The sequence below is a fragment of the Gigantopelta aegis genome, chromosome 12 (assembly GCF_016097555.1).
Source record: "Gigantopelta aegis isolate Gae_Host chromosome 12, Gae_host_genome, whole genome shotgun sequence".
Lineage (NCBI taxonomy): Eukaryota > Metazoa > Mollusca > Gastropoda > Neomphalida > Peltospiridae > Gigantopelta > Gigantopelta aegis.
The window spans coordinates 29430311-29443026 of NC_054710.1; the positions used below are offsets into that span (position 1 = coordinate 29430311).

The window sequence follows — 12716 nt, forward strand, 5'->3', positions numbered from 1 at the left end:
ATATACCCACAACCTTCATATACCTACCAAATATACCTACCACCTTTATAGACCCACAACCTTCATATACCTACCACCTTCATATACCCACAACCTTCATATACACACCACCTTCATATACCTACCACCTTCATATACCCACAACCTTTATATACCTACCACCTTCATATATCCACAACCTTCATATACCTACCACCTTCATATTCCCACAACCTTCATATACCCACAACCTTCATATATCTACCACCTTCATATACCTACCACCTTCATGTATCCACAACCTTCATATACCCACAACCTTCATATACCTACCACCTTCATATACCCACAACCTTCATATACCTACCACCTTCATATACCCACAACCTTCTTATACCTACCACCTTCATATACCTACCACCTTCATATACCTACCACCTTCATATACCCACAACCTTCATATACCCACCACCTTCATATACCTACCACCTTCATATACCCACAACCTTCTTCATATACCCACAACCTCCTTCATATACCCACAACCTTCATGTACCTACCACCTTCATATACCTACCACCTTGATATACCCACAACCTTCATATACCTACCACCTTCATATACCCACAACCTTCATATACCCTCGACCTTCACATACCTACCACCTTCATATACCCAAAACCTTCATATACCCACTACACTAGATAAAAATTCTGTTTAAACCATGTCTGTTTAAATGGATGGATGACCGAATGGATGAATGGATGGACAAATGGATATATCAACAAACCTGTCCATCCATCCATCAATTTGTTCATCCGTCCATCTATCTGTCCATCCATTCATCCATCCATCCATCCATCCATCCATCCATCTGTTCATTCTGCCTTCCATCCATTCGGTTGGCTTTCCATTCATCTCATCCATTCATCCATAGTCCATCCATCCAGAAATAACAGAAGGCCCCTCATACCCCCTGTTTACTGTTGTTACATTTAAATCTATAGCGCCATACCCAAAAATTTCTTTCTTTCAAATGTTTGACATCCAATAGCCGATAATTAATTAATCAATGTGCTCTAGTGGTGTCGTTAAACAATACAAACTTTAACTAAACATATTTATTTGATAACTTAATAATAAGACTAATGCTTTTAAAGACGACTCCACATGATGTGAATGCCCTACGAGAATAGCTAATTGTCACATGACAACATTGCAATTCATTGGTTGCTATGCAAGCAGGTATTCTCGTACGAGGCACTCATATTGTGTAGCATTGGCTTTATATATAATCACCTTATGGCTTATAGCACAGTGAAGTTTCAGTTATCGCTGGATGGTTTTATATTACCAGTTACCAACTAGAAAGATGGTTATCTAATGACGTGGTAAACCACTTGCTTGATGCAGGGTCAGTTTGGGATCGATCTCCGTTGGTGGGCCCATTTGACTATTTCTCATTCCAGCCAGTGCACCTCGAGTGGTACATCAAAGGCCATGGTATGTGTCATCCTGTCTGTGGGATGGTGCATATAAAAGATCCCTTTCTGCATTAGGAAAAATGTAGCTGTTTCCTCTGATGACTACGTGTCAGAATTAACAAGTATGACATCCAACAGCCGATGATTAATCGGTGTTCTCTGGTGGTGGTGTTATACAAAACAAACAAACTATCTAAAGACTCGAGATCTGCCAGCAGATATTCATGATCATGCGGTGGTTGGTGGCTAATAGCAGTAACATTCTAAATTAAGTGTTATCAGAATTCTAGGAAGTGTTACACTATTCAAGGCCTTGTTAGTTATCTGTGTACCACTGAGTGAGTGAGGCTGCAATTATCTCAGCTCTCTGTTATGTTGCCATATTTAAATCTTTTAACATACAGTACACCAGTCCTTACGGTTTGAAGCGTACGATTGCTCCTGCTCACCTGTGCTTGTGCTAAACTATTTCCACGTGGGTGAAAAACTGCTCGCCTCGTCACACGCTGATATCATTAATATATTTACTCAAAATTACTGTGAATTGTTACACTGGGAGCATTTGCTCACCTACGTAATTTCAGGAGAGCAATTTCTTGCTCACGATACATTTTCAAACCATAAGCACTGCTACGTGAAACATAAATTTCTTGTATTTTTCCAAAACACAAAAGGTAATAACACTGACCTCATCTTTAATGCCCGACTGTCATACAATTTAATAACATGATGCTTGTGCAGATATTTGCTTCAATGTTTCATACTTACCTTTTGTTTGACATTCAGTAACTGTTTGCACCGGCCTCAGTGGTGTCATGGTAGGCCATCGGTCTACAGGCTGGTAGGTACTGGGTTTGGATCCCAGTCAAGGCATGGGATTTTTAATCCAGATATCGACTCCAAACCCTGAGTGAGTGCTCCACAAGGCTCAATGGGTAGATGTAAACCACTTGCACCGACCAGTGATCCATAACTGGTTCAACAAAGGCCATGGTTTGTGCTATCCTGCCTGTGGGAAGCGCAAATATTTAAAAGATCCCGTGCTGCTAATCGGAAGAGTAGCCCGTATAGTGGCGACAGCGGGTTTCCTCTCAAAATCTGTGTGGTCCTTAACCATATGTCTGACGCAATATAACCGTCAATAAAATGTGTTGAGTGTGTCGTTAAATAAAACTTTTTTTCTCAATTTTTTTCTAGTAACTGATAACTCAACATTTATAGGCAGCTATTAACTCTCTTTCCACATATAGTCCCTTGAGAGTAGTTCAATGAGAGTAATGTTTAGCTACCTTCTGCAAGTGAATTTATATGTTATCAATATTGTAATATCATAAATGGCTCCCCATATTTTATAAACAGTCTGACGCACTTTATTTTGGCAGCCCGTCTAAATTGCTCAAATCGCCTTAAAACCCTTTCGGTCGAGCACTCTAATTTTGTTCTTTGGACTTAAATTTTTGTCCAGACATGAGTTGTATGAATGAGCTCATTTTGGCTTTAGGTCTTTGACCTAACTACTAAATTTGTATTCCAAATTCCGCCCACCTTAAACTCACCCCACCCCCCCCCCCCCCACCCCACCCACCGGCGCGGACCATATAGATCGGACTTTAAACTTTTAGACCTCCATTCAAAATTATATGTCGAAATTATTCTTTTTTTAATATTATTAAATAGTCTGATCCTCTCTTCTTTCTCTTATTTATTTTTGGACTGTCCATCTAAAATGCTCCAAATTATATAAATATTCGGCCGAGCAGTCAATTCTTTTTATTTTTGGCTTGTAACTTTTTATTTAATTTTTTTTTTAAATTCTATTAACTTTTTTACTAATAACTATTTTCAAAATTCCGCCCATTTTCAACTATATCCTCCCCTCGTCCCGAGTCAGGCCACCGATCTTATCGGAGGTCGGACTCTGGATGGGCGTGTTCAAAACCCTAGTGGTATATGGACACGTTAAATTGTTATCTATCTATCCCCATAATATAAATTAGGGGAGCAATTAATCACTCTCCTCAATTTTTTTTCACATCGAAAGAAAGAAAGAAAGAAATGTTTTATTTAACAACACATTGTATTTATGGTTATATGACATCAGACATATTGTTAAGGACCACGTAGATATTGAGGGAGGAAACCCGCTGTCGCCACTTCATGAGTTGTTCTTTTCGATTAGCAGCAAGGGATCTTTTATATGCACAATCCAACAGACAGGATAGTACATACCATGGCCTTTGATACACCAGTTGTGGTGGTTTTGACATTGAAGTCTGGTTTCTAGCTGTGAGTTCATTCATTTGTTTGTTGGTTGATTGATTGTTTAGTTTGTTTATTCATTCATTCGTTCATTCATTTGTTTGTTTGTTTGTTTTTTAATATTTCCTACAAGTACAAGTGCAACCCTCTACATTGCAACCGATTTGGTCGCATGTATGCAACGATTTTTTTTTTCATTTGGCGACTAAAACATTTCATACTATCTATATAAAAATACAAGTAGGCGCCGTCTGGCTCCTAAATGGAAGAGTTTACGTAGAGGGCTGAAGTGAATAACCAAGCACATACAGGGTTTCTAACAGAGGGTAAAACTGGTATGGCGCCAGATTTTTATTTTTTTTTAAAGTTAACCTTTTGACAAAATTAATTACTTTTGTCATTACTGTATGATTTTCTTAACTCTGACCCTAAACTTAACCCAGTTTCTTTCTGGGGGAGGCCCCTCCATGCCCCCTTTTGACTGTGGTTGCAATCAATTATATAGCACCATACCCAAAAATTTCTTTCTGACAGAAACACTGCATAATGAACATAATAGTCACATAATTATGGTAGCAATGTCGTAAACGTTTATTTTTGATGTTCACGTGAATGCCATTTGCAGTACTGAATGTGCTAATGAGTTGTCTTCTCTTTGCAGACTCTCCAGTCTAAGTGCCAAGGAGGATGCTGTGTCATCCAAGAAAGGGGATGAACCTCCTGAAGGTTGGTATCTCGCACCTTTCTTACAGCACAGATAACATTATTCACAAAGGGGGTGGGGGGGGGGTGCTAGATGAGGGCATAGCCCAGTGGTAAAGTGCTGGCCTATTTGTCTCACACCTTTCTTACACACAGATAACATTATTCACAAGGGGTGTGGGGGGGGGGTGCGGGGGGGGTGGGTGCTAGAGGGGGGGGGGGGGGGGGGGGGTGCTAGATGAGGGCATAGCCCAGTGGTAAAGTGCTGGCCTATTTGTCTCACACCTTTCTTACACACGGATAACATTATTCACAGGGTGGGGGGGGGGGGGTGCTAGATGAGGGCATAGCCCAGTGGTAAAGTGCTGGCCTATTTGTCTCACACCTTTCTTACACAGATAACATTATTCACAAGGTGGGGGGGGGGGGGGGTGCTAGATGAGGGCATAGCCCAGTGGTAAAGTGCTAGCCTATTTGTCTCACACCTTTCTTACACACGGATAACATTATTCACAAGGTGGGGGGTGTGTGTGTGTGTGTTGGATGAGGGCATAGCCCAGTGGTAAAGTGCTGGCCTATTTGTCTCACACCTTTCTTACACAGATAACATTATTCACAAGGGGGGGGGGGGGGGTGCTAGATGAGGGCATAGCCCAGTGGTAAAGTGCTGGCCTATTTGTCTCACACCTTTCTTACACAGATAACATTATTCACAAGGTGGGGGGGGGGGGTGCTAGATGAGGGCATAGCCCAGTGGTAAAGTGCTGGCCTATTTGTCTCACACCTTTCTTACACACAGATAACATTATTCACAAGGTGGTGTGGGGGGGGGGGGGGGATGAGGGCATAGCCCAGTGGTAAAGTGCTGGCCTATTTGTCTCACACCTTTCTTACACACGGATAACATTATTCACAAGGGGGGGGGGGGGGGGGGTGCTAGATGAGGGCATAGCCCAGTGGTAAAGTGCTGGCCTATTTGTCTCACACCTTTCTTACACACGGATAACATTATTCACAAGGGGGGTGGGGGGGGGGATGAGGGCATAGCTCAGTGGTAAAGTGCTGGCCTATTTGTCTCACACCTTTCTTACACATGGATAACATTATTCACAAGGGGGGGGGGTGCTAGATGAGGGCATAGCTCAGTGGTAAACGGCTAGCCTATTTTTCTTGCACCTTTCTTACACACAGATAACATTATTCACAAGGGGGGTGGGGGGTGCTAGATGAGGGCATAGCTCAGTGGTAAACGGCTAGCCTATTTGTCTTGCACCTTTCTTACACACAGATAACATTATTCACAAGGGGGGTGGGGGGGTGCTAGATGAGGGCATAGCCCAGTGGTAAAGTGCTGGCCTATTTGTCTCACACCTTTCTTACACACAGATAACATTATTCACAAGGGGGGTGGGGGGGGTGCGGGGGGGGTGTGTGTGCTAGATGAGGGCATAGCCCAGTGGTAAAGTGCTGGCCTATTTGTCTCACACCTTTCTTACACAGATAACATTATTCACAAGGTGGGGGGGGGGGGGGTGCTAGATGAGGGCATAGCCCAGTGGTAAAGTGCTGGCCTATTTGTCTCACACCTTTCTTACACACGGATAACATTATTCACAAGGTGGGGGGTGGGGGGGGGGGGGGGGTGGTGTGCTAGATGAGGGCATAGCCCAGTGGTAAAGTGCTGGCCTATTTGTCTCACACCTTTCTTACACACGGATAACATTATTCACAAGGTGGGGGGTGGGGGTGGGGGGGGGGGGGTGGTGTGCTAGATGAGGGCATAGCCCAGTGGTAAAGTGCTAGCCTATTTGTCTCACACCTTTCTTACACACAGATAACATTATTCACAAGGTGGTGGGGGGGGGGGGGGATGAGGGCATAGCCCAGTGGTAAAATGCTGGCCTATTTGTCTCACACCTTTCTTACACACGGATAACATTATTCACAAGGGGGGGGGGGGGGGTGCTAGATGAGGGCATAGCCTAGTGGTAAAGTGCTGGCCTATTTGTCTCACACCTTTCTTACACGGATAACATTATTCACAAGGGGGGTGGGGGGGGGGATGAGGGCATAGCTCAGTGGTAAAGTGCTGGCCTATTTGTCTCACACCTTTCTTACACATGGATAACATTATTCACAAGGGGGGGGTGCTAGATGAGGGCATAGCTCAGTGGTAAACGGCTAGCCTATTTGTCTTGCACCTTTCTTACACACAGATAACATTATTCACAAGGGGGGTGGGGGGTGCTAGATGAGGGCATAGCTCAGTGGTAAACGGCTAGCCTATTTGTCTTGCACCTTTCTTACACACAGATAACATTATTCACAAGGGGGGTGGGGGGGTGCTAGATGAGGGCATAGCCCAGTGGTAAAGTGCTGGCCTATTTGTCTTGCACCTTTCTTACAACAGATAGCATACAATTATTTACAAGGGAATGTGTTGAATGCATTGTTAAATAAAACATTCCTTCCTTTAATTTTTCACAAGTAGTTAAAAGGTGCATTCTTAAAGTTGATGTATTTCACTTTATATATGTATTTATTATCCATATGATTGAAATCTTTTGAAATTGGACGCTGCATTTCATGTACTTTGACAAATTTTAAACATGACTTTGTTACAATCTTTCTAAAAAATGATAAAAATGTATCCATTAATTTCCAAGATTTTAAAGTATGTAATTTTGCTCTTCATACCATGTAGACTGACCAATGCATTTAGCGAGCGCTTTACCACTGGGCTACATCCTGCGGAATGTATCTGAAGAAGCATTATCTAGACCTTTATGTATTTTAAAGAACCACGTGAACATACAGGATGTTGGAAGGGGTGTATAGGGGAGGGTGCCTGTCACCTTTCACATTAATGATTGGCAAATATTGAAGAATGTTCCATTTGACCAAGATGTACATTAAGTAATTTGAAGAAGAGCCCAGTATATGTCAGTTCCAAGGACTTTTATCTGTGGTGTTATGTGTATGTATCTGAAGAATAAAACAGATGTCGTATTGATGTAGACAGGTTTGGAAGATAAAACAGTAAAGTGTGTGTCTCTGTGTATTAACATTAAACATCTTGCCATGTCATAGTTTACACTATGTGTCATTTCTTATCATTGAAATGGGCAGCATGTAGCTCAGTTGGTAGAGTGCGTGCCAGAGGTTATAGGATCAAAACTCCTCGGTGGACCCAGTATCCGATTTGTCGTTTTTTCCCCATTCCAACCAGTGCTTTAGAACTGGTATATCAAAGTCCATGGTATGTGCTAATCCTGTCTGTGGGAAAATGCATATAAAAGGTCCCATGCTGCTAATGGGAAAAAAATGTAGTCACAGTGGGTTTCCTTTGTGACTAGTACGTCAGAATTATCGGATGTTTTCACATCGAATAGCTTGTGATTAATAATAAATTAATTAATGTGCTGCAGTGGTGTTGGTGAACAAAACAAAACAAACTTTCTTAATTGTTGATTCTGTTTGAAACCAGGATGTAGTTCATGAAAAAGAAAAAAACACCCCCAATCTTTGTATGGTAAATTTGCAGCCCGAGTAGGGTCAGTTATTTTAAGAGCAAGTTTTTTTTTGTCTGTCTCATGCCACTGCTCCTTTTATGTTATTACAAACCTTGCCTGTATTCAGTTTACTCTTCAATCACTGTGGGTAGAGGTGTGACAGCTATATTATATTCGGAGATTCTCTGCATTGAATAAACACAAGTGAGAGATCTGGGTTTCTTTCACTTGTTACAAACTACTTAGACACTATGTTGGTGACACTTCGGGGTCTGTTCCAGAATTGTTCACGTCGGGACCGGCTTCGGTGGCGGCGTGGTTAGGCCATCGGTCTACAGGATGGTAGGTAATGTGTTCGGATCCCAGTCGAGGCATGGGATTTTTAATCCAGATACTGACTCCAAACCCTGAGTGAGTGCTCCGCAAGGCTCAATGGGTAGGTGTAAACCACTTGCACCGACCAGTGATCCATAACTGGTTCAACAAAGGCCATGGTTTGTGCTGTCCTGCCTGTGGGAAGTGCAAATAAAAGATCCCTTGCTGCTAATCAGAAAGAGTAGTCTATGTAGTGGTGACAGCGGGTTTCTTCTCAAAATCTGTGTGGTCCTTAACCATATGTCTGATGCCATATAACCGTAAATAAAATGTGTTGAGTGGTCGTTAAATAAAACATTTCTTTCTTTCTTTTGATCACATCGGTGTACAGGGCTCGAAACGGCCTGTGGCCAGGTAGCCAAATGCGACCAATGTTCCGTTTGGGCAACTTAAATATTAAAAAAAATAATGGCGTTAGTTGCCCAAATAATATTATCTTCTTTAGAGCTATAACATATGAGCCACTATTAATATTTGTAAATTCCACATTAAAATCTTGCTCGTGGTTTACTTATCTTAATTTGCCAACATCCATTATTATTTAGCCCAATAGACCCACTGACGGGGATCGATCCCAAACCAACCTTGCATCAAGTGAATGCTTGACCACTGGGCTATGTCCTGCCCTTTTTATTTAACAAGGCACTCAAAACATTTTTACAGATAATTGTGAGACAGGATACCCGCTGTCACCACGCCACGGGCTACTCTTTGTGATATAGCAGCACGGGATTCAGATAGAATTCACTGTACTTGGTTTACATTTAAACTGTTATTTCATCAAGGGTGGGTATATATAGAAAAATTGCCTTGTACCCCTCCCCCATGTAGTAAATTAAGATCAGCCCTAATGGTAGAGCGAGTGTCATTTTGCTCAGACTAATCATGTTACAAGTTGATGACAGGCCTTCTACATTCTGTTGTTATCATCGACAAAGGTATAAAACTTATTTCCAATAACAGATGTGTAGTTCCAGCCTAGCACAATGCATGTACGTAGACACAATTGTGATCTGTCAAACTGATATGAGTAATCGTCGCTTGTCAGCTATTGCGAAGATTAATCATGTAGGTACAGGGACATATTTAATGGGTTTTTTTGGGGGGGTTTTTTGGGTTTTTTTTAAAGGAAACAAAAAATGGTTTACAAAATTGTGTTTAATCTATGGTATTTGTTTTGGTTTTTTGTTGTTGTTTTTTTGTCTTGAGGAAACCATTTTTTTTTTTACCAAATTGCTATGTTTAAGTGCTCTTTGCTTGTCAGATATTTTTAAAGATAAATGATAGGTGTGCACATAATGCCATTAAAATTAAGTGTTTACTTGATGGGGTGGGTTTTTTTTGGGTTTTTTGGTAAATTATATATTATAAAAGACCACTTAGAAATTCATATAAGTGCTCTTTGTTTGTCAGGTACTTTAAGATAAATGATAGGATGTGCACATAATGTCATTAAAATTAAGTGTTTACTTGTTTGTTTTTTGTGTGTGTTTTTTTTGTAAATTGTATATTATAAAAGACAACTAAATTCATGTAAATAATTGCATTCAGTATTAATACAAATTTGGGGTGGGACGTAGCCCAGTGGTAAAGCGTTCACTTGATGCACGGTCGGTCTGGGATCGATCTCCATCAGTGGACCCATTGGGTTATTTCTCGTTCCAGCCAGTGCTCCACAACTGGTGTAACAACGGCCATGGTATGTACTATCCTGTCTGTGGGATGGTGCATATAAAAGATCCCTTGCTGCTAATCGAAAAGAAAAGTGGCGACAGCAGATTTCCTCTCTCAATATTGGTGTGGTCCTTAACCATATGTCTGACACCATATAACCGTAAATAAAATGTGTCGAGTGTCCATTAAATAATAGAAAAACCCACATTAAAAAAACATTTAAAATTGTACACTGCATTTCATGTACTTTGACACATTTTAAACAGCAGGGGCCTAATTCACTAAACTCGCAACTTTTTGCGATCTCACAGTGCAATGCTAAAAACTTGCAAAGAGAATGCTTTGTTGTCTAGCAGAGCCTAAGAGACCTTTGTGAATTAGGCCCCTGTTCTCTTACTATAATCTTTCTAAAACATTATAAAAATGTATCGGTTAATACCCTTTCATACCCTCTGGCAGAAACCCTATATGACCCCCACCCCTACACTGCCCCAAGGTGATCTTATATGGATGAGCCAGTGAATGTGCTTTGCATTGTCTTTTAAGATACAACCTGTTTTGTCAAGAGGTCAGCTGATTAATTGTTATTGTGTGTTCTGTTTCAGCTTGAAATGTAATCCCAGTTGTAGCTCCACCTTGCTAAAGGTCATATTTCTGGAGACACAAACTGATAATACATGTACACCTGTGTAGTTCTTAAACCTAAGATCATCAGGCAAACAGTATTTGTTAGAGGTAGCACTAAACCAAATAACTTCCGGCTGGGTCAAAGTTCGAGGTGCACAGAACTTTTGATCTATAGAGAAGTTAAACAACACAAGTCCTATGATTGGTTATAAATGTGTTGGTTATAAAAAACAATTAGTTTCATCTGGGCTAAAAATGTATGCAATTTTATTTCATCTAGTACCACTGTGTCAAGTAGCCTTGTGCTTGGAACATGTATGGGGTACCTGTAAAAAACCCAAAAAAACTCAGATTTTGTGTGAAACTACAGATGTTTTTACGGTTATACTGAAAATGAGCCATGAAAAGGTACCATTTTCTTCAGTTAATACTTTGAAGTAGGGGTTGTAGTACTGATATTTATGGGCCATAGTTTGGTTGGTATATTGCATATAGTGTTTTTAAACACAAACGTTAACATGGTCGCCTATGGGATTTTATTTGGTATAGTCATACCTAGACAGATGGTTGAGGAGCCACAGTTTATAGGCTTGATCCACCACAAGTACAACGATGAACCTATAATTAAAAAAAAAAATTCAAATGCTATGAAAAGCTTGCGCTGGTGAGGTGGGGTGTGTGTTGGAGAAAAATTGGAAAGGAAATTTATATCTGTTGGGGTGGGGGTCGGGTGGTGTTTGGAGAGATCTCTACCATTTGGAAAGGAAATATCTGTTATCGACATACCAGTTTTCATTAGTAAATGCCAATTTTATTGGCAGTAGGAATTGATTTGGTATAATGGAACCATAAAAATATGAAAATTGGGTTTCTAGCATTGGAGAACACAAAATGAGCTATTCTCTGGGCTTTTTTTTTTTCTTCACTGTTTCAAAAATTTACTGTTATTTAAATTTAGCTTTAACCTTTAGATTACTGGATTAATTTTTGATGAAAACACATTTGAGTGGGTACAAGTTTATAATTTTTACTCACATTATTCACTTAAATGTTTTATAAATACATAAAATAAAGTTCATATTTGAATCGGTATGTATTATTTTTGTGGGTTTTCTAATTTTTATTATACCGGCCTCAGTGGCGTCGTGGTTAGGCCATTGGTCTACAGGCTGGTAGGTACTGGGTTCGGATCCCAGTCGAGGCATGGGATTTTTAATCCAGATACCGACTCCCAAAGCCTGAGTGAGTGCTCCGCAAGGCTCAGTAGGTAGGTGTAGACCACTTGCACCGACCAGTGATCCATAACTGGTTCAACAAAGGCCATGGTTTGTGCTATCCTGCCTGTGGGAAGCGCAAATAAAAGATCCCTTGCTGCTAATCGGAAAGAGTAGCCCATGTAGTGGCGACAGTGGGTTTCCTCTCAAAATCTGTGTGGTCCTTAACCATATGTCTGACGCCATATAACCGTGAATAAAATGTGTTGAGTGCGTCGTTAAATAAAACATTTCTTTCTTTCTTTTTTCCTGATAACAGTGGTTTTCTGACCAGAATTTGAAAAGAAAAATGAACTCCAAATAGTATAATTCATATCCCAATATTTGGTGATTTTCGTTGTTGGTAAAACGATCAAATTTATTATCAAATTAGCTGTCACAATCGGCTATCGATCCCTGAAAATGACCGCAACGGGCTGCCATTGTTGTCAAGCGAAAATATTTGCCGAAAACCAAACTAAAAATTCCAAGGTATAATCCATTGAAAAAATTAAATCTAAAGAAACAGAAAGCTGACTTGTCTTCCATTTTCTGTTAATAAATCGCTTCCGGTGAGTGTCGGGTGCAAAATTGGGCTATTTCTCGTTCCAGCCAGTACTCCACAACTGCCGTATTATGTACTATCCTGTCTGTGGGATGGTGCATATAAAAGATCCCTTGTTGCTAATCGAAATGAGTAGCCCATGAAGTGGCAACAGCGGGTTTCCTCTCTCAATATCTTTATTTGGTCCTTGACCATATGTCTGACACCATATAACCGTAAATAAAATGTGTTGAGTGCGTCGTTAAATAAAACATTTCCTTCCTTCCATCAGTGACAATAGTTTGGG

At 40.6% G+C, this 12716-nt stretch overlaps 1 protein-coding gene across 10 annotated transcripts in view; it reads left to right on the forward strand.

The window, feature by feature from the left end:
- LOC121386174 (rho guanine nucleotide exchange factor 11-like) overlaps positions 1–12716 on the forward strand; it is a 178999-nt gene that overhangs the window by 26431 nt on the left and 139852 nt on the right. For all 10 annotated transcript variants that reach the window (XM_041516978.1, XM_041516973.1, XM_041516976.1 and 7 more), the window contains exon 2: positions 4384–4448. In XM_041516978.1, coding sequence (XP_041372912.1) covers positions 4384–4448 — 65 coding nt within the window. The remainder of the gene's footprint in view (positions 1–4383; positions 4449–12716) is intronic.